This window comes from Camelus ferus, chromosome 16 (genome assembly GCF_009834535.1).
Source record: "Camelus ferus isolate YT-003-E chromosome 16, BCGSAC_Cfer_1.0, whole genome shotgun sequence".
Taxonomy (NCBI): domain Eukaryota; kingdom Metazoa; phylum Chordata; class Mammalia; order Artiodactyla; family Camelidae; genus Camelus; species Camelus ferus.
This window is the reverse complement of record NC_045711.1, coordinates 22,629,955-22,649,830: the sequence shown is the minus strand read 5'-3', so window position 1 is coordinate 22,649,830 and position 19,876 is coordinate 22,629,955. Positions and strand designations below refer to the sequence as shown.

At 50.7% G+C, this 19,876-nt stretch overlaps 1 protein-coding gene across 1 annotated transcript in view; it reads right to left on the bottom strand.

Annotated features, from left to right (window-relative positions):
* The window catches only part of CYTH1 (cytohesin 1), a 68,598-nt gene extending 49,242 nt beyond the window's left edge, over positions 1-19,356 (bottom strand). Inside the window, exon 1 of the mRNA XM_032456703.1 lies at positions 19,219-19,356. Coding sequence (XP_032312594.1) covers positions 19,219-19,240 — 22 coding nt within the window. The 5' untranslated portion in view covers positions 19,241-19,356. The remainder of the gene's footprint in view (positions 1-19,218) is intronic.
* Positions 19,357-19,876: the final 520 nt, after the last annotated feature.

Here is a 19,876-nt window from a genome sequence, read left to right as displayed (position 1 = left end):
GGAACAAGCTTTGTAGAAATAGACCAATCAGGAGGGAGAGAAATAACCAATCAGGAGTGAGCTCCATGCAAATGAAGTACTACAAATGGACCAATCAGAAGTTAGGGAAATGGAAGAATCAGGAGTGAGGGAAACAACCAATCAGGAGTGAGGGAAATAACCAATCAGGAGTGAGCTCAGGGAACCAATAGAATTTTAGGGGTAAGTAAGCCGTTTCAGAGGAAAAAATTGAGATAGAGCTTCCCCCTCAGGGAACCAGATGGTGCTGGCAGGAGAGTAGTGGCCCTGCCTGGGGGTCCTGCTGGTCTTTTTATGGGGCTTCCCGCTTCATATGATCTTTTAAACTATGTATGTATGCCACTGTGACCAAATAAATTTTAAAATATTTCCTGTTTTTCTATCTGAACCCTACCTGTTCTTCAAAGTCCGGCTCCAGAGCCTCCTCCCACGGTCCTCTCACTGTCACCCACCATGCCCCACGTACAAGAAACAAACGGAAGGTGTTGACTCAGATTTATGGTTAAGTTTCACCTCTAAACAGTCTATGATTCTATGAACTAAGACTCCCCTTCTCAAAGATGAAAAGTCCTTGCGGAACCAGCTTTATATGCTTTCAGGTAGTCACAGGGAGACCCGCTAGGTATTCCTACAGCTCAGTGCAAACACTCACCCCACCGTATGATGAACGGGTGGTTTCAACACTGTCCCGGGTCAAAAGGAAAATGTTTCTGGATCAAACAAGCCTAATGGTTCTGTAGGGGACAATGGTGACCAAGCTATCAGTTAAATTCATTCTTTAACTGGATTAAAGTGATACAAGTACCAGGCACTTGTGAAAATTCAATTGATATTTCCAGAAATGATCTTTTTGGTACTTTTACTACTTAGGGGAATACAAAATTAGTGTGGGGGGAGGGGATGACCAAATTAATCCATTGGGTTTTCTGTGCAATTCTAAACCAAATTCAATTAATAATGTTTAGAAAAAAAATTGTCCAGCCTTCGATAAATATGAAAACAACTGACTTCATGGTGTGAAATGCAAGTGTGTCTATGAGAGCGAAGTTCCCCGATGACTCAGAGTAAGGACAGGTGGGCTGGGGGCCGCAGGGGCTTGTTGCCCTTTGGCCTTGGACACCTCCTCCGAGGCACAAGCACTGTGCACCCCCTTCCTGTTTCCTGGGCTCCCTTTCTGCCTTACTAATTATACATCACCACTTTTCTCTGTAAAACCGCAAGACCAACGTTACAAAATCGGTGCACTCCACCCATCCTTCTCAGCTGACAGACAGCAGGCTGCATCGGTGGAAAGGAGCCAGGCCCTGAAGAGGAAGTCCTCCCACGACAGGGAGGCGTAAGGAGTCAGTCGTGCCCGCACTGTGTCGGGGGCAAGCAAAGGAGGCGGAGGGCAGCAGCTCTCAAGCAGCCCGTACGAACCTCTTCTCGGCATCTGTCACTGATTTTAAAAACTAAGCAGAAACTGTAGTTCTGTCTAAAATCTAATCTCCTTGTTTTAGAAGGCAGGTGGTTTCAGTAAAATACAAGACAGACAAGAAAACTCTAATAATCTATTTTTAAATTTTTTTAATTTTTTTTGGGGGGGGGAACGTAATTTATTTACTTAATTAATTTATTTTCAGTGGCAGTACCAGGGATTGACCCCAGAGCCGCGTGCATGCTGAACACGCGCTCTGCTGCTGAGCTGTGCCCTCCCCCTTGTCAGTGGTTAAGACACGGCCGAGAACGCTGCAGAAGCACTTGGGTCAATGAGTTTGTAGCTCTGACCAAGTAAATGGAGGTAATGTCACAAACCTCTTATCACAAAGTGATGGTACAGATTAAATCCTATACTGAAAGTGTAAAATGCCTAATTAAATACAAAGCTATCGGCAGTTCTGAAGAACACGAAACTTCTTGTTCAGTACAAGATACTCCTGCCAAAAAGTCATGCATAATCTTGGCTGGGAAGCAAGACACCCAAGAATACATGGAGAAAAGGGAGCACGCAGGGATGACCCAAACTCCCCCAAAGATCCGCGCGTCTTTTCTGGAAGTCTTCGGGCACCTGCACGAGTGAGCGAGTGGCCAGGCTCCTCAGGAGCACGAGGGCCCTGGGGCCGAGCCTGCCGTCTCTCCCCAGAGAGGGCTCGGGAGTCCCTGAGCTCTGCACGCTGACCTTCGGGAATCTTGCAGGAGATCACAGCCATCAAATTAAGCAGTACCAACAATTAGGACGGAAGACAGTACATAATAAGGTACTAAGTGGCCTAAGTAGATGGTTCACCCTACTGCAATTATGAAAAGACCAACTTCCCCAACTTTTAATTAAGTTAAATTACTTAACTCCTGCCATCTAACTTGTCTGGAGACAAAAATCTCTGATTCTTTATTATAACCTTTAACGAATACCTTAATTCCAAAGCAGAAGATTATTGCCTGGTAGTCCAAACACCAAAAACCCTAAACAACAGAACTGTTCTAAAAATATTTCATAGAATAATTCCTTCTTAAAAAATATTAACACCCCTCCCCCGCTTTTAAAAGATTCCGACTTTGAGTGGCGGCAGTGCAATCAATCTAGGGGTGGCAAACACTGGATCTGACGCCGTGAGAGCGCGCCCGTCCTCTGGCTATGCTGCGGGGTGGGGAGAAATAAAGTGACCATTGCAGGCTCATCCATGTTGTGTCTGTCCCACAGATGTCATGGACATAAGCCATGAGCTGCCAGGGAGCAGCGTGCCCAGAGACACAGAGCAATCTGAAAGGGGAGCACAGAGCAGACGCGTGGCCCGTGATGCCAACAGGCCCTAAGGGCCACTCGCCCCTCCCGGGTCTGCGGGGCTCTGCCCACCCACAAGAACTTACACTTCTAAATTTTGTGCGAAGCTTTCTCTTCAATTTTAAGGAAGTACAAAATTGTGATTTTTGTGCAAGAATAGAAAAAAAAGTTTTCATTTACTTTGTGACTGCTTCAAGTTTTATGTCATTTTTTTCCGCAGGCAAATGCAGATTTTTTTTTGGATTGATGCAAAGTGGTAACATTAAAACATTCTTTAACTGATTTGCATATTATACTGACATTAAATAAAAGCCTTTCTAAGACTGATTTTGAAACTAGCCACATACCAAGGGGGGAGGTCTAGCTCAGCGGTAGAGTGTGCTTTTAGCACACATGAGTCCTGGGTTCAACCCCCAGTACCTTGATTTAAAATAAATAAATAAAAACCTCATTACCTGCCCCCAAAAAAATTTAAAAAAAACTAGTCACATACCATTTGTACACACCATTCCTTATCACATTTTACATAAAATAAAATTTTGTTTAGGAGAAAAGGAAAACCCCACCGTCTAGCCCAGCCGTTCGATCCATGGGTACTGACCCAAGAGACGTGAAAACACGTCCACACGATGCTTTCACACGAGGGCTCACAGCAGCTTTATTCACATCCCCAAACTGGAAACAGCACACACGCTTGCAACAGGTAAGCGGATAAATGCGCGGCGGTCCGTCCGGACCAGGGGCCAGCACTCAGCAATGAGAGGGAGAGACTGACCCCCAACAACGACCTCAAACACTTCACGCTGCGTGAGGGCCAGACACCACAGAGACTACATCGTGTGCCTCTGTTTATGTCAAATTCTGAGGAGCACGAACCTGTCTGTAGGACAAAAAGATGCACAGGGGCCTGGGCTGGGGGGCTCCAAACAGACTCGCAGACTCTTTGCAGAGCAATGGGAGTGTTCTCCATCTTGACTGGGATGGTGGTTTTGGTGGTGTACAAATCTGCCAAATATATCTCATCAAACTACACACTTCATTTTATTTTATTATTAGATTTATTTTTAGAGGAGGCACTGGGGATTGAGCCCAGGACCTCGTGCTTGCTAAGCATGAGCTCTACCACTGAGCTACACCTTCCTCCAAACTGTACACTTTAAACGGATACAGTTGATTTGATGTAAATTATACCTCAATAAAGGTAATTTTTTTTAAAACTACAGGAAGGGGAAGTCTTGATCCCAAGTCTGCACCCCTTAGAGAAGACAGATAACCTGCCCAAGACACAAGGTGGCCAGAGTAAAAATTAAGGGTGACTGATGAAAGATCTAGAACAATGCAACCTGGAGAGAGACTCCAAAGACAAAGCCGCTGGGCAAAGTGTGAGCTTCCTTCCAGCAGGAAGTCCCTGAACAGGCGCTGTCTCCTCCTTCTTCAACAAGAGAATTCGAAGACCTGTCTTTTCAGAACTAAATCATGGTTTGTGTGGCCTTACTTTAAAAAGTCTTTAACACAATCTGGGGACACAGATGTCTATAAAAAGGCCTGGTCAGTTGCAAGGGGACACAGGATCACTGAGAAGTGAGGACACAAAGTTCAATAAACACAAGGCAGAAAGCAGTTGGGTTCTCACCTGAACTCTAACTCTGAAGAAACCCTCATCTGAACACAGCAGAGAAACAATCGGACAAAACATACACCATCCAGAAAAACTAGCTCCTTCTGGTTCAAGGCCAAAGTTCGCCTTCCATCTAGAAAGTAAGGTCCCTGAGAACCCTGTTCATGTCTGACCTCCACGACCCAGAGTGCTCAGCCCCTAACTGATGCTCAGTAAGAATCTATTGAATAAATCAACAAGAAGAGACCTGGGAGAGAAGCTGCTCTAGTTCCCTCCTGATTTATACAAACAGTAGGCAAGGTCGTAGAACAAAACCGCCCCACCAACACCGAGAAGCGAGAGAAAAAACATTCAAACATTACGTCAAAAAACTAATGATTAAAAAAAAAAATTCAATGTGTGGAAGGGTAAATTAACAAATATCTTCATATCCTACTGTGAACTGCAAATGTGAATGTGACAGAACTTTCTGGAAAGTCATTTGGCACAACATATCAAGAGGCTAAAGCTAAGTTTTTGGTCACTGGCCCAGTGAGTTCACTTACAGGACTCAAGCCTAAGAAAATAATCAGAAATGTGGGCAAAGTTTTACCAACAATTAGGTCACAAGGCTATCTGTTACAGGAACAGAGAGGAAACCTCTTGATGACCAACAAGAGAGGACAATGAATCAAACCACGGTGCCAACCATGTCACGCTGATCTGGCTGAGGCAGGCCACCATGGGGCCCGAGCGTTCCGGCACGTCCTGCTGTCACATTCGGTCGGTCAAGGAGCCCCCGGCACGCCTTGCTGGCTCCCAGGGGAGGGCCCGGCTTGTCTGCGGCTGCTCCCGGACGTGTTAAGCCCTTGGCCCCTGGTTCCTCAGCTGCAGGCCGACCCGATTCAAGCGTGGCCATTGTCTGGGCTCACCTGTCCCCCCGGGGGGCCAGCGGCTGCTGGCCTCCCCTCTGCAGTCCTGCTCCTCCTGGTTTCTGTGAGGACAGGGTCCTTCCCTGGCAGATGCCACCAAAAGGTCATCCATAAACAAACTTAATGGCAGAAGAAAACATTTATTTTTTTTTAAGCTACAAAACATTCCACAGAATGACTGGAACTAATTTTTAAGCTTATTCTTTAATCCTACATTTTCCAAAAAAGGACTTAAGGTGAGTGGGCATGTAGGAATATATATTTTTTTAAAAAAGACCAAAAGGGAACTACAGTAAAATGTTCACGGTGACGGGTCCCCGGCACTTTGTTACACGCTCCCCCCCCCACCTTTGCAGGTGCTTGAGATTTTCCGTAAGACTAACTTTTCAAAGGCTGCCCAGGGGCGCCAGCAGGGAGGACACACACAGTCACGGGCAGGCCCAGCGCCGCCTGAAGGGGCGGCACGTCCAGACCATCCACCAGCGAGCCCCGAGGAGGGACAGAGAGCTTCTCAGTGGGAGACAAGTCCGGCAGGTGACTGGGCCCAGCGGGCCTGGCAATCCGCGACCCGCGTGGGACACGGGAAGGTTCTTCTCGGGTCATGTCCCCTGCTGTGCAGACCAGACCCAGGCTGGCACCCGTCCGGGGCTGCCTAGCAACTAGCAACACAAAGGGAAGGTGTCTTCTTCTAAAAGGAGCAAAACCGAAACCACACAGACGCTGGGGAAGCTGAAGTGGGGAGGCAGATAAACCTGGTAGCTACAATAAAGGAGTAAAAAAAACCCAAGCTTGGTTATTTTTTGCTTCTTTGATCCACTGAGCCTCTTCTTTAAAAACCTCTGCTTGAAAGCTCAGAACCCTCTAAGGGGAATTCTGAACGGCCTAAAGCAAAACCACATCAATTAGAGGGTCACAGTCGGAGAAATGCTTTTAACACTCGCTGACCCTTCCCACAATCCTGGACACAGATCCTCACACCACCATTTCAGACAAACCCAGGAAGTGAAGGGAACCACCTCTGACCCAAGCCGGGGCCAGGCCACGTGATCCCGAGGAGAGCAGTGCGAGGTTCCTGCAGGCGGGTCTTCCAACCTGGGCTCCTCGAACTCAGGAGCTCTGAAAATATGTGTGTGTGTGTGTGTGTGCCTGTGTGTGTACATGTGTATCTGTGTTCACTCACTCATTCCTGGACCCTGCCCTGGAGGGTCCTAGTTCATTAGGTACAGCTGGAGGGGGCCCCAGAGTAAACTGTTTATTAAAAAAACCTACACCTAGGTGATTTCGTAGACTAGCCAGGTATGGAAACCACCATTCTAATCCCAATTTATTAGATTACTCACTTCAGGTAGGCAGGTTAAACAAACTACTTTTGTAATTTTATCTGCCCAGGACACCCGACTGCTCCAACTTCTCCATCTGGACCTGGAAAGCACACGGTTATTTTGGGCATCCAAAAGCCCAAACAAAACCCAGGTAACAGTCCATTCCTTCTTTTTGACCACTGATGTTTTCATCCCAGCCTCTCATTCAAATAGTTAGGTTTTTGCAGTTTAACAATGTTTAAAATGCTTTTTTTTAAAGCAAACAAAAATCCCAGTACAACAGATATTAAGAGTTTAAACAGAAGTAGAAAGCAATTCTACACAGAAAGCACGCAGATCTTTCCAAAAGTTACAGACACCAAGTAAGTCTGATGGCATCACTTCTTGAAATCAAAATTCACCCCAAATATAGCCATTACTCAGCCACTGTCATTTTCATTGCCAAGGCAAAGGCTAGAATACTTTCCTTTGCCCCTTCTACTCATCTGTGAAACCCAGGGACACCCCTACCCACTCCCACCCCTCCCCAACCCCGCCAACCCAGTTTAGTTCTCATTTCAGGATTTGACTTGAATCCTTATGAAGGTTATAGAAGCGTTTCTTCACACACACCAATGTGAGCTGATAAATACATATTTTTTTAATAAACATGATACTACACGAGCAATCTGTTTTTTCATTAGCATCACATGGCCACTCTCCTGCACACACAGGTCGCATTCTTTAAAGGAGCACCTACCATTCTGAAACATGAATTTACAACGATATGCTGAACCACCTCCATTCTGATGACCATGTAGCAGCTTCTCCGCCTCGCCTCCTGCAGCCCCGAGGCAGCACGCGTCCCTGCTCACGCGCTCTCTCCCCCACACTGGAGAGTCTCTGACTTTTCAGTCCAAACGGCTCCGAGGTTCTCATTTCCTCTGACCTGCAGATCTCCAAGTACCATTTAGCCTCACGTGGGCTGCTTCTTTCAGCCCCGCTGCTCCAGGTGGGAATCGGGTGGTGCGGGACCTATTTTTGTGTGGAAATCAACTGACCTTGGGGACAATGCAGAGAGCTAAAATCTTACAAACTTCCTCGAGCCAAGTAAAACCCTTTTAAAAATCAAAAATGACTTTTAGCTGCATGCTTTTCTCCATCAATTGCATTTTTACTATAAGGATGTGGTACTCTTGTAATGTTTTTAAAGTAGAAGTTTTAATTCCTTTTGTTAGAATGCTAGATATACAGATATTTGTATTTAAGAAAATGAGAGATTACAGCAAGATCAAAAAAGGGAAAGAACAGTAGTGTTTAGTCAAAAATTCTGTTGTGTTTCCTTGAAATCTCCTCAGGATGGAAATTAAACCAAAGGGGCCTTTAACACAAATTCATGACAGAGTAACCGCACCTGGCCCGCCTCCTCTGCACGAGATGCCCACCGCGTGACAGAAGAAAAGAGGCCGATGTCTGGGGAAACGACTACCAAGTAACACCATGCCAGTATCTTCTAGAACAGTGAACTCATTTTCCCTAGCAAGCTCCATTGTTCAGGGATTTTTCCAGTACCTGAAACCAAAAACAATTCTCTTGGCTACCAAAGTAAGTACAAAAACATTCGTAAGAACAGGCAGCAACAACACAGCCTTCCGACTGAAGACATTCTCTGCTCTAGCAGCTTGAGGACACCCCGGGCTGCTGGGGCCCAGAAACAGCAAGGGCGGGTCAGAGCGGCTGCTGCTCCGCACGAGCACCGCCTCCGCACTGCGAACGCTCCTCTAGGACTAGAACTGCTTCGCGAGGAAATGTCTGCACTGATGCCGTGGGCCTTTCGACCCGCGGGCAGCACCTCCTCAAGGAGAGAGAGGCACACAGAGGCTGAGATAGTCTCTCCCAACGAGAAACAGCTGAGGAACGAAGGGCGACGGCCCCAGCGGTGTCCACACCCCAGTCCCTGGACCGTGTGGATCTGTTAAATTCCATGGCAAAGGAGAATTAAGGCTGTGGATGGAATTAAGGTGCTAACCAGCTGACCCAGGGATGGGGAGATTATCCTGGATCAGCCGAGTGGGCACAAGGTAGTCACAAGGGTGCTTAAAGTGGCAGTGGGGCAGAGGCAGCATCAGAGTGATAAGATGGGACAAGAGCCTTGGCTGGCCATTGCTGGCTCTGAGGGTGTAATGAGAGATACAGAACAAAACAAACAAAAGAGATACAACAGGGCCACGAGCCAAGGGATGCAGGTGGCTTCTAGCAGGTAGAAAGGCCAGGACCTCCATTGTCCCCTAGAGACAATCTTCTGGAGAAGGAGCAGAGCTAACACCTTGGTTTTGGCCATGAGATCCATTCCAGACTTGCGACCCCCAGAACAGTAAACTAAATCTGCATTGTTTTAAGCCATGAAATTCATGATAATTTGTTAAAACAGCCCCAAGAAACTGATACAGTGAAGTCACTTGCTTATCTCTCTGTGGTGCTGAGGGCACGTCCAGAAGAGACCCAAGTCAAAGCAGCACCCTACCAAGATGTCCAGTTGCTTTCCTCATTCTAAAAATCACAGTAAGAAGTCAGTTATCAATTTTTAATCCTTGTCAAGAAACAACGCATTTGTCCAATACCTTCATACTTCCGAGAATAAAGTAGGCTCACACCACAAGTCACCTTGCTGCTGCTTATTTTAGTTCTCGTAGAGAATTTCTATGCCACACTCATCTTGCAAGAATAGAATAATCATTTAAAAAAAACACTTGGGGGGAAGGTATAGCTCAGTGGTAGACTGCATGCTTAGCATGCATGAGGTCCTGGGTTTATTCCCCAGTACGTCCATTAAAAAAAATAGACAAATAAACCTAATTACCTCCTCCCTCAAAAGAATTAAAAATTTTTTAAAAGACTAGAATAATCATGTGTTTTGTCTGAAAATCCCTTTTTAAACCTTGTACTGAAATCTCTGAATGCGCAGAAAGCATTCCCGCAGCCCTCCCGCAAGCCAGCAGCGAGGCACGTCCCAACTGGCTACCACCACAACCAGCTGCAGCAAGACCCAGGACCCCCCAAGCTACAGAACAACAGGAGGATGAAACAGGACATAACATGTGTGAGGTAAGACTGCTAAATTCTAATTTCAAAGGCAACCTGCAAGTTGACAGGAGCAATTTCAAAGAAATGTTAGTTTCCATATCAAAAACAGATGGGCAGGAGGAAGTAAGGCCTCAACCGCTCAGCAAACTCTGAGAGTCCACCATGCAGGGCCCAGCCTCAGGCATTCTGTTGTCTCTGATAACGGAGCGTGAAGATTCCTGCCTTCTGGGACCTCAGAAGACCCCCCCACAGGTAATAACTGGTATCAGGCAACGGGTGCCTGGGGAGGGGGTGGGAGTCAAGCAGAGGTTGAGGGGGTACCAGCAAGGGGAGGGGTGCGTAGTGCAGCTGCTTAATTAATTGGGAGAAGTGGGTAAGTCTCCCGGGAGAGTGGGAATTTGAGCAAAGGCTGAGGAGGGAGGAGCTGGCCGGGGCATGCGCTGCATCCGCATCGGAGCAGGGAGCGTGCCGCGTGGGGGCAGCAGAGGTGCCCAGACGGTGGGGGCCTCCCCCGGACCAGCAGACGCCGGGGAGCCCCTCCCCGCGCACAGGCTGAAGAAGTCGCCCCTCCACAGCCAATAAAAGTCATCGTGGAGGAGGAGAGCCGCCCATGGGGGAATGCGGCCACTTGGGTGCCCAGGAGGGGCTGCAACCCCAAGACCACCGCCCCGGGCGCTCGGGAGCGGCTCCATCTCCGCGGTGCTGTTGGTGTTGTCCTGACGCAAGAGCCACGGTCCCCGGGAGGTGAGACCTAGGTGCAGGAGAATGAGGACACTGGTGTCCCCTTGCAGGTGCAAGGCCCAAAGCAGCCAAGTGACTGAAGCCTGTATTTAAGAGCTCCTTCAAACCCCATAATGAATCAGCACGCGCCCTCCAGAACCTGGGTCCCCGAGTCTGTGTCTGAGCTGCGGACACAGCAGAGGTCCTGAACCAGAGTCCTCGGCCACCCCACCAGGGCACTGACGGCAGAGGAGGCACTGCTCAGACACCTCCTGACCAGAGGTGTGGCTGCAGAGTCAGAGCCTGGGGCAGGGAGATGCTGGAAGACGCCATCCTTCCCCTGAAGAAACACGAAGCCTCCAGCGTTCTCTGGTCTCGCTGCTAGATTTCCTCTCTCAGTGGGCTTTTCTATCTCGCCGTAAGGGTGAAAGGGCGAGGAGCCACACTGGAGGTCCCTGCAAGCAGCTGGGAGGCCACATCGGCGCGGACTTCCAAGAGGCAGGACTCCTGTGTTAACCCTCACCTGGTTACCTGCGTGTCTCGTACAAACTCCGGCTGCCCAACCACAAGGTGGGCCCTGGCTCCAGGGAGTCTTCACAGACCAGGCAGCATGGCTCTGAGGCCACCACACCAGCCCCACTCACCAGAGGCCCTGGGGAGGAACCAGTGCAGCCCAACAGACTAAGCAGAACGAAGCAGGCTCTCCTGAGGAATCCGACAAGCTCCTCCAACCTCGACCCTGAAACTAACAACGGGCTCTTTCAACATAAACCTGCTTAATAACCTGCAACGTGAGTTTTAACCAAGAACTATCCACACTATTTCAAGACACAGAACTCACAGAAGTGGAACTCCCAATTCCAGGGAAGGACGGAAACTGGATAAAAGCACTGAAAGCACATGAAAGCGTAAGCACCCGGAGTGAAGAGACGGGTGCGAAGTGATGGAGCACGGCAGAAGTGACGGACCGTGGGCGCTGCGGCCTGAGCGCTCCGGTCCCAGCGCCAGCTCCCCCCTCATCCGCCGGGTCACCTTTTATGAATAAAACTCTCTTCCTCTCCATCTCCTCGCCTGCTAGGTGGGCCTGGCCACTGTCTCTCCCACCCAGGATTCTGGGAGGACTAAGTAAGAACTTACGGAAAACACGCAGCAGCGAACTTAGTGCGGCCCAAGCGGTGAAGCGGCGTGGTAACACGTGCTCAGCGTGGCTCCCACCTCATCTGATCCCGAAGCTAGGCGGCTTACTCAGGCACGCACCCCACCCAAAACATACTGAACACCGGCATGGTGTTTACGTCTCCGTCAGAGCCTTTCTCATCTGTTTCTGACATTTTTCAACCTGTTAACCCCCCTATACTGTCAGCCTCTTGAAAACAGGGCCTTTAATCTTAAAATCCTTTGTAATTCCAGCATCAAGCAAATGCCCTGACAAAGAAGACAATGGAAAACAGGCTGAAGAGACAGACGGATGGACAGAAAACAGGTTAGAAGGCAGGAAAGAGAAAGGAATCAAACTTTTTTTAAGCCTGAATAATTAGGGTGATAAGTAAATGGTGACAAAAGTAAAAAAAAAAAAAAAAAAAAAGAGGGAAGCCTGGAGGGGAGACAGGAACAGAGAGGCTGAGGACACGCTGATTCCAGGTGAAGACAGAATCCCAGGGGAACATCCAGCCGGCAGCAGAAAATGCAGGGGCACAGCGAGAACTCACAGCACCCAAATTTCAGTCACTAGGACTGCTGGAAACAGTATTTCAGGGAAGCAGAGAGAAAGTAACACAAGCTAAGAAGGTGGCAGAACACATGCAGTGGGGCAGCTGCTGTGCAGAAAAGCCCAGAGAGACAAAATGAAACGTGAGCCCCGACACACTTGGGGTCTACAGCGCGTGGTCCATGAATACCTTGATTCAAGACTGGTTCAGAACAGTTTTCAAAATGCACATAAAGAGTCTATAAACGGTCTGAAGTATCTGCAAATTAAAAACAAAAGACTCCATTCTGCAGCGCCTTCTAGCTCTGTGCCCTCTCTGTCCGCTCAGGCTAGCTTCCTAGAAGAGTAACCTACACTGTTGCCTGCAGTCTCCCCGTGGGGCCTCCCTGCCCGGCCCTTTGCTGGTGACGTGCCCAAGACCTCGTCCCCAGGTCGTACGTATCACCCCTTCCCTGGTTCCACGCCCACTCACGTGCTCGCAATTGCTCGAGTTCCAGTTCCAAATCCCACTGCCTACGCGGACCTCTCCCAGGGGACGGTCTGTAGGGCTCTCAGTCTATAAGGACTCATTGCGTCCTAACCTGAGCTCCTGAGTTCAACTCGACACTCAGTCTAGAAACTCTCCAAGCCGCCTCCCCGTGACTCATCCAAAACCCTGGGTCCACGTCTCCCCGGATGCTCTGTCCCTCCCAAGCCCTGCCAACCAAATCCTCATTATTTTAGGCCCTGAACCAGTGTGGTGGTTGTTTCCCCTCAACTCCTCGTCCTACTGCCTCAACTCAGGCCATCCACCTCCGCCTCCACCTCCGCCTCACCTGGACGGCTGGCCCACACCAGACGGAGGAATCTTTCCAAAGGGCAAAATAATCACCATGGAACACCCCAGTCCGACACCCTCTGGCTCCTCGTGGCCCAGAGGAGAAAGGCCTTGGTAACATGCAGAAGCCTCCAGGACCCTCCCTGCCTCCGCCCCAGGCCCGCCCTCCAGGCACACAGAACCACCTGCAGCTCCCAGAGGGGCGTTGACCCCATCCGCTTGGCCTCTGCTCATTCTCCCAGCCTGAAGCCTATTTCTCTGCCATTTTCACCTAGTTAGCACCAACTCATCTTTCAAAGTCCAGCTCAAGTGCCAGCTCTTCCGTGAACTGTCCTCTGCCCAATTTGGTTCCACCTGACTCCAGGTAGAAGTGCTCTCCTGTTGGCCGAAGTTTCCGTGAACATGAACACCTGCCACATGCACTCTGACACCCCCTCCACAGGCCTCTGTGTCCATCTCGTCTCTGCTTCCAGGCTCGGGGCATCTGCAGCAACAGCGGCTGGCGGTGCGGGGCGCTCACTGGTGCTGGTTGGCTGAATAAGCCTTTACAAACTGCTCACACAAACCAAACCTGTGACAGGACTACTGGTAGAGAAAGTTTTCTAATAGCACTGAACCGATTCCACCATTCACACGCAACTTCAGTAACCACAACAGAGACTGCAAGGATGCCAAAGGCTTGCCTCTGACACAGAAACCTTGAAGACTCAAAAAAAAAGGAAAGTGGAAAACCTGGAAAGCACTCGGATAAGGCAGGTGGTGTGCTGGCCCTTGCTAAGGGAGCTGGGCAGCACAGGAGCCAGGAAGCCGCTGACAGCCACCTCACTACCACGAGAGCAGAGCGACGGGGCGTCACCCCACCTCGGACGATGAAGAGTAACAAAAATCCCCTAGGCAGCCTTTAGCCTCTGTGCATTTCTGTAGTTTTTCAGGCCGTGCAAAGAGAGAAGCAAAACATCATCACCAGCAGTTTCAGAGGATGTGGGATTCGCTTCTCGAACATTTCTAAATAATTTTCCACCTCCTCCATGCCTCTATTACTGCAACTGAAACTAAGCAGTGATAATTAGAGAGACAATCAAGAGGCCGTGTGGCAACGGAGCAACTGGACAGGTTCGGGCAGAGCGCTCTTCTTTGGGAGTCCACTGTCTGGGACTTCCACCTTGGAGGGTGAGCAGGGAGCGGGCGGAGAGGCCTAGAGGAGAGGAGACTCGGCCGCCGGCCACACAGCTCTCAGGCTCAAGCTTTCCAACCTCGGCCTCACCGGCACGCATGCGCGCGCATGCCCCCTCCCTCCTCCCCCGCCAGTGACCTATATGTTTGTTCTCACACTTGGAAGGAGAGGGCACTCTCCTTCCAGTTCTTACTGTAGAACTACCTGAACCTGAATGCATGAGAGATACGAGAAAAATTCTATTTGGCAAGACTTTTGACTAACACATGAGGCAGGCATTTAGGAAGGAGCAGGAAGGAATCCTAACATCCCATGCATTATAACCAGACAGTTTCTCCATTTGGCCAGAAGACAACACATGGGTTTGAGAGATTCTTCAATCTTCAAGAGAAAACCTAAGGAAAGGTAAATAAGCAACTGCTACAAACGGTCAAAATCTGACCCAAACTCAGTCAGAATGAATGTCTCCTTTCCCCATGCTTACAGTATCTGTGAGAAAAACATAAGTCAGTTGATTTAATAGAGGCCTTAAAAAAGGAGTTAATCTCAGTTAAATAAACATCATCCTATGTGAACAGCCAGGTCATAATACACAAATTTGCAAAAGAAATTTTTTCCAATCTAACTAGTGATCAACAGATATAATGAGGTGCCATTTTGTAACCATTAAGTTACTTAAAAAAAAAAAAAACAGCTTTCAAATGCTAATCCTCACCAGTGGCACATTTGCAGTGATACTGGAACAAGTACCCCCATACATCGCTAAGAACAGGGTAGATTGACACAGCCCTTTTGGAAAGCAAATTGGCACGATGCAAGAAGACTTCTAAAAATGTTTATATCCTCTGACATGTTAATGTCACCCCTGGAAATCTACCTTAAAGACCACAAAATGTGTAATTATGGTAACCTTGTGTTCCAGATTTTCTAAGAAAGCCCTGACTCTGTATAATTGTATTCTTTTCAATAAATAACAAATCACTAAGTGTGGAACCACATTTGGGAACAATGAAAGTCATCAATATCATAGAAAAACGAAGAAAATTGGTTTGGCATATGGTCAAGCATGTGCAGAAAGTATTCTAGTTTCTCTTTGGGATGGAGGGTTGAAGACAAAAATTCAAGCTCAATGAATGTTAACTTTTGCCCCATGGGCCCTGGTTCAATCCATTATCCCCTTGACAGTTGCTGGGCTGCCTCTACCGGGGACCAGGCCCCATGCTTGCTCTGGAGACACAGAGACGGAGCAGCAGATCCCTCCCGGGGCGCAGCAGGCCCCTCCCGGGGCGCAGCAGGCTCCCACGCACCCCCTGCAGCGGCACCCACCGCACCGCGGCCCCCACCTCACTGCGTCTTCCCAGGACAGCAGGTGTGCCTGGTTAAGATCCACACCCCCGCTCTCCCAAGAGAGGCTTGTTTCTTAAAGGCCTCTTCTCCCTCACGCTGCAGAAAGGGGCTATGCCTGAAGCTGATAAAAAGCTGAGAGGAGTGCGGTCTGGATTCGAGAAGTAAAGGCCGTGAATGGCACCGGGACTTCAAGGAGCCCAAGAACCCCTGCTCAGGAATCCGACTACTCTGTAAGAGTCGGGACGTGTCGTCCATCACCACAAACGTTGTGCTGTTACAGCGGATAAGCCCTCCCAACCCCACCTCACAGCCAGTCAGCATCCCACAACCTCTGGCAGCAGCACCTCGAGTCAGAGCCGTCTGGGAACCCGATTAAAGCGAAGAACTCTCCAGAAATGCACATTCACAAGAACTTTCAGTACAGTTTCAGAGGGGCCCAGACACCCATTAAGAGGCAGACCGCAGGTTAAAAACATCTGCTCAGAGTTCAGACGTCCCCAGGAGGAACAGAGTACCGAACCCTCTCTTGGGCAGGGCACCAATGAAGGCAAAAATACCTCTTCCTTCTGCAAATGAGAACTGTGACGTCCAGGAAGTAGACTGATCTAATAAGAAGGTAATGTGACCCAAGAAAAACATCTCCCAATTAGTTCACGGTGTTTGGAAAGAAGCTGGGGGCCGTGAAGACCAAGCATTATGAACATCTTCTTTAAACTATCGATTAAGCTTTAGAAAATCACTAACTCCACATTTTTCAAAGGGAAACAAGCTTTAAAAATGAGTTGTGTGTGACCTTCCCTCGCCCCCACACGGGTCTTCACAGTACAGTCTAGCACACGACACGTGCAGTTTGAGCCACACTGTCCCCGTCTAGGAGTGCAGGACCTCCGGATAAACAAGCCAGCACTACGGAGACCCAGAGGGAAAGGGCTCCCGAACTCCGCAGTGCAGTCACGGGGTGTGCGCGGGACACCACCGGGCACGCGGTCAGAAAGACCTTCCGGTTTGTTTCTGAAATTCTCTTTAACTGAACAGAGGAAACTCTAAGGCTCATTCTCTTTCTTCGGAGTATTATAGATGAGTTATGCTCCAAAAGTTTTGTTACACCAAAGTGGTAGCTGGCAAACCATAACCCACTTCCCCCAAGACACAACGTGAAAAGCTGCATCGTGTCCTAGGCCAGCTCCTGAACCAACCACCAGCGGAGGTTCCGAAGGGACCTCTGGAACAGCATCTATGTGCTCCAGGGGTCTACAGCACACACCTCCTTTTGGAATGTGGAATCTCAACAGCTGTCTTGTCTTTCAAAGTAAATTCTCTGTAAAACCTGGGAGACGGACAGTTCTGGAGACTGAGGCAAACCTTAAAGAACTGGGAACCTCACTCTTGGTCTGATCATCTTGACCTATGAGGTACTTTTTATGTGGTAAACCCTATAGGTGGGGAATCTCTTTAAATTCAACCTTTTTGGTTCCTCCAGAATTGAAAGAATAGAATTTTTTAAAAGTGTATAAAGAGAAAGAGAGGAATAACTTCTTTCTCATCTCTATGTGTGGTCAGCAGAGTAGCGGCCCCCAAGAGATGTTCATGTCCCAATCCCCCAGAACCTGGGTTGTGACTTCGTTACCCTACGTGGCAAAAGGGGGATTACCATTGCGGAATTAAGGCCGCTGATCCTTATCCTTACCCAGATGGGTCCAATGTAATCACAGGGCCCTAATTAGAAGAGGCAGGGGGTCAGAGAGAAATAACATGCTACCTGCTGGCTTTTAAGATGGAAGGTAGCCACCAGCCAAGGAACGTGGGAGCCTCTAGAAGCTGGAAAAGGCAAAGAAACGGATGGTCCCCTAGGACCTCCAGAAAGGAACGCAGCCTTGCCAACACCTTTAGTCCAGGGAGACCAAATCTGGACCTTGGACCTCCAGAACTGTAAGGTAATAAACTTAACGGTGTTTTGAGCCCCCAGCTTTGTGCTAATTGGCCACAATAGGAAACAAATATGCCCGGCACTTCCATTCACCCCGTCCGAGTACAAGTTCACATCACGCCTGCTGGCAAAGCAGTCACTGTGTTAAAAGTAACCAGACCAACAGCTTCCTGCCTCGCCCAGGGGTAAGAACACCAGCAGAGGGCACAAAGGAAGCTGGGCAGGACACCAGCATCTGAAAACAGCAGCAGGCAAAGCTGGAGAAGGCTCCTCCTGGGTGAGCAGGAAGAGACAAAACTGGAGGGGCCCAGAACCCTTTGGGACCAGCCAGTGGGTGATTTTTTTTTTTTTTTCAATCACAGAAGGAAAACACACACTGCTTTTTACTTGGAAGGTAACAGGAGGACATCTGACGGGCATCCATACCTCACATGCTCTGGACTTTAGGCCCCGAGAGGCCCTTGCCCTGCCTGCTGCTCAGGGCTGTGGGTCAGAAACCCACCTTTTCAAGGGTTGGCAGTTCCTCAGCGACTTACTGGTAAATAAACAGAAAACCATAACAACGTGCTTCACCTTTTACATTTTAACATTCCCCAAGACAACACTTGCTCTCTCAGAATTTAAGAAATAAACACTGCCTATGTCCCTTAGTCAATAAGCCGGGATCTGGTTCCACTTAGCCCCATAAGCATTTCAAACTCCACCGAATCTGTACTCTGCTACCAAACCACAAAAGTTCACCACTTGTCCTATTTGTCATTCTCGCCTGAATTTCTCACGACTAAAATGCTGAATAAATTAACTAAAGGGTTTCACATAACCTTCTGCAACCCCTGCAATCCTAAGCTATTTGAGAAAGGGATGCCTGCCCCGATGGCCAACAGTTTTCAGGATAAGGTTAGCTGGAGGAGAACTTGGAAACTCGCAGTTTTGTCAAGTTTTCGCTGCCGGTGCGGTGTGATTACTATGCCGCGTCTCTGTGCACAGATGAGAAAGCAAACTTGGGTTTTTTCCGCGCCCCTCGGGCTTTCGCTGGCAGCCAGCAATCGTTAAACCCGGTCTCGGGGTGGCCGGTGGCCGGGGTCCTGACCCCCGACCGCACCCTCGAGTCGAAGCCTGTGCCACTTCGGGTTCGCTGCCTGTGTGTTCTCATCTTCGTTTCTGAACAAAGACACGGACCGGGGCACACAACTTGCGAACACCGAAAGGGCCGGAAACTACGGAGAACGCCGCGGGGGAACTCGAGCCCTGGCGGGGGCCCGCTGCAGGGCTGCGGGGCGGCCCGGCCTGTGTAGGACAGCGGCCCGCGACCCCGCCCGAGACCCCGGGGACCTCCGCCCCGGAACCGGGGCCCCGAGACCCCCGCCCCAAGACCCCGGACGTCAACTCCTGCCCGACATCCTCGGTCCGGTGACCCTCGCCCCAGAGATCCCCGGCCCGGAGACCCTCCGCCCCAAGACCCCCGCCCCAGAGACCCGAGTCTGGAGACCCCGCCTCCACACCTCGGCCCGAAGATCCCCGCTCCGGACACCCAGGCCCAGAGACCCAGGTCCTGCGACCCCCGCCCCGGACACCCGAGCCCGGCGACCCCATGTGCCTGCCCCGGAGACCCGGACTCTGCGACGCCACGTTCCTCAGCGCCCCTCAGCCTCCGGGCCCCCGGCGACCCCTGCCCTGCGGAGGCCCCCGCCCGGCCCGGCCGCCCTGGGCTCGCGTCCGGCCCCACCGTCCCCGGGAAACGCCAGCCGCCAGAGGCGCGGCCGGGCGCCGGGCCGGAGAAGGGAGGAAGAGAGGGAGGGGGCGTCCGCCGGCCGGTCTCTGGCTTTACTGACCGTAGCTGTCGTCCTCGTCCATGGTGCCGGTGCCGGCGCCGGGCTGCGCGCCGGAGTCGCCGCTTGTCCCTGGGCCCGCTGCTCCTGGCCCAGCTCTCCCGGCCCGGCTTGGAGCCCCGCCCCCGACCCCGTGCTCGCCGCCCGCCCCTCGCCTCCCGCGGGGCGCCCCGCCCGCCGCCCGCGCGCGCGCGCGCGCGCACACACACACACACACACACACACACACACACGCACGCCCGGGCCTGGTCCGACCCTCAGCCCGCGCCTGCGCACGCGCAACACCAGCCCCACCCCCTGCATGAGGCCCCGCCCCCGCCCGCGCGTGCACCCCTACCCCTGCACGCGGCCGCCCTCCAGCTCGCCCCTGCGCACGCGCGCAGCGCAGGCCCCGCCCCGGGCCAGAGGCCCCCGCCTCGGACCACGCCCCCAGCCCGAGGACCCGCCCCGACCGCCTCCAGGAGCCTAGCAGGTTTCGGATTTCGCAAGGGCAGCACAGACCTGGGGGACACAGCCTGGAGCCAGGCTGTCCACAAAGGCCCAAGGTCGTGTCTGGCCGCTGTAGGGCAGGGTGGGCCTCGCTGACGTCAGCCTCTCAGGTCAGGCCCGCCCCAGACTGATCAGGAGGGCCCGCTCCTTGGCCAAGACGAGAGCACTTTAA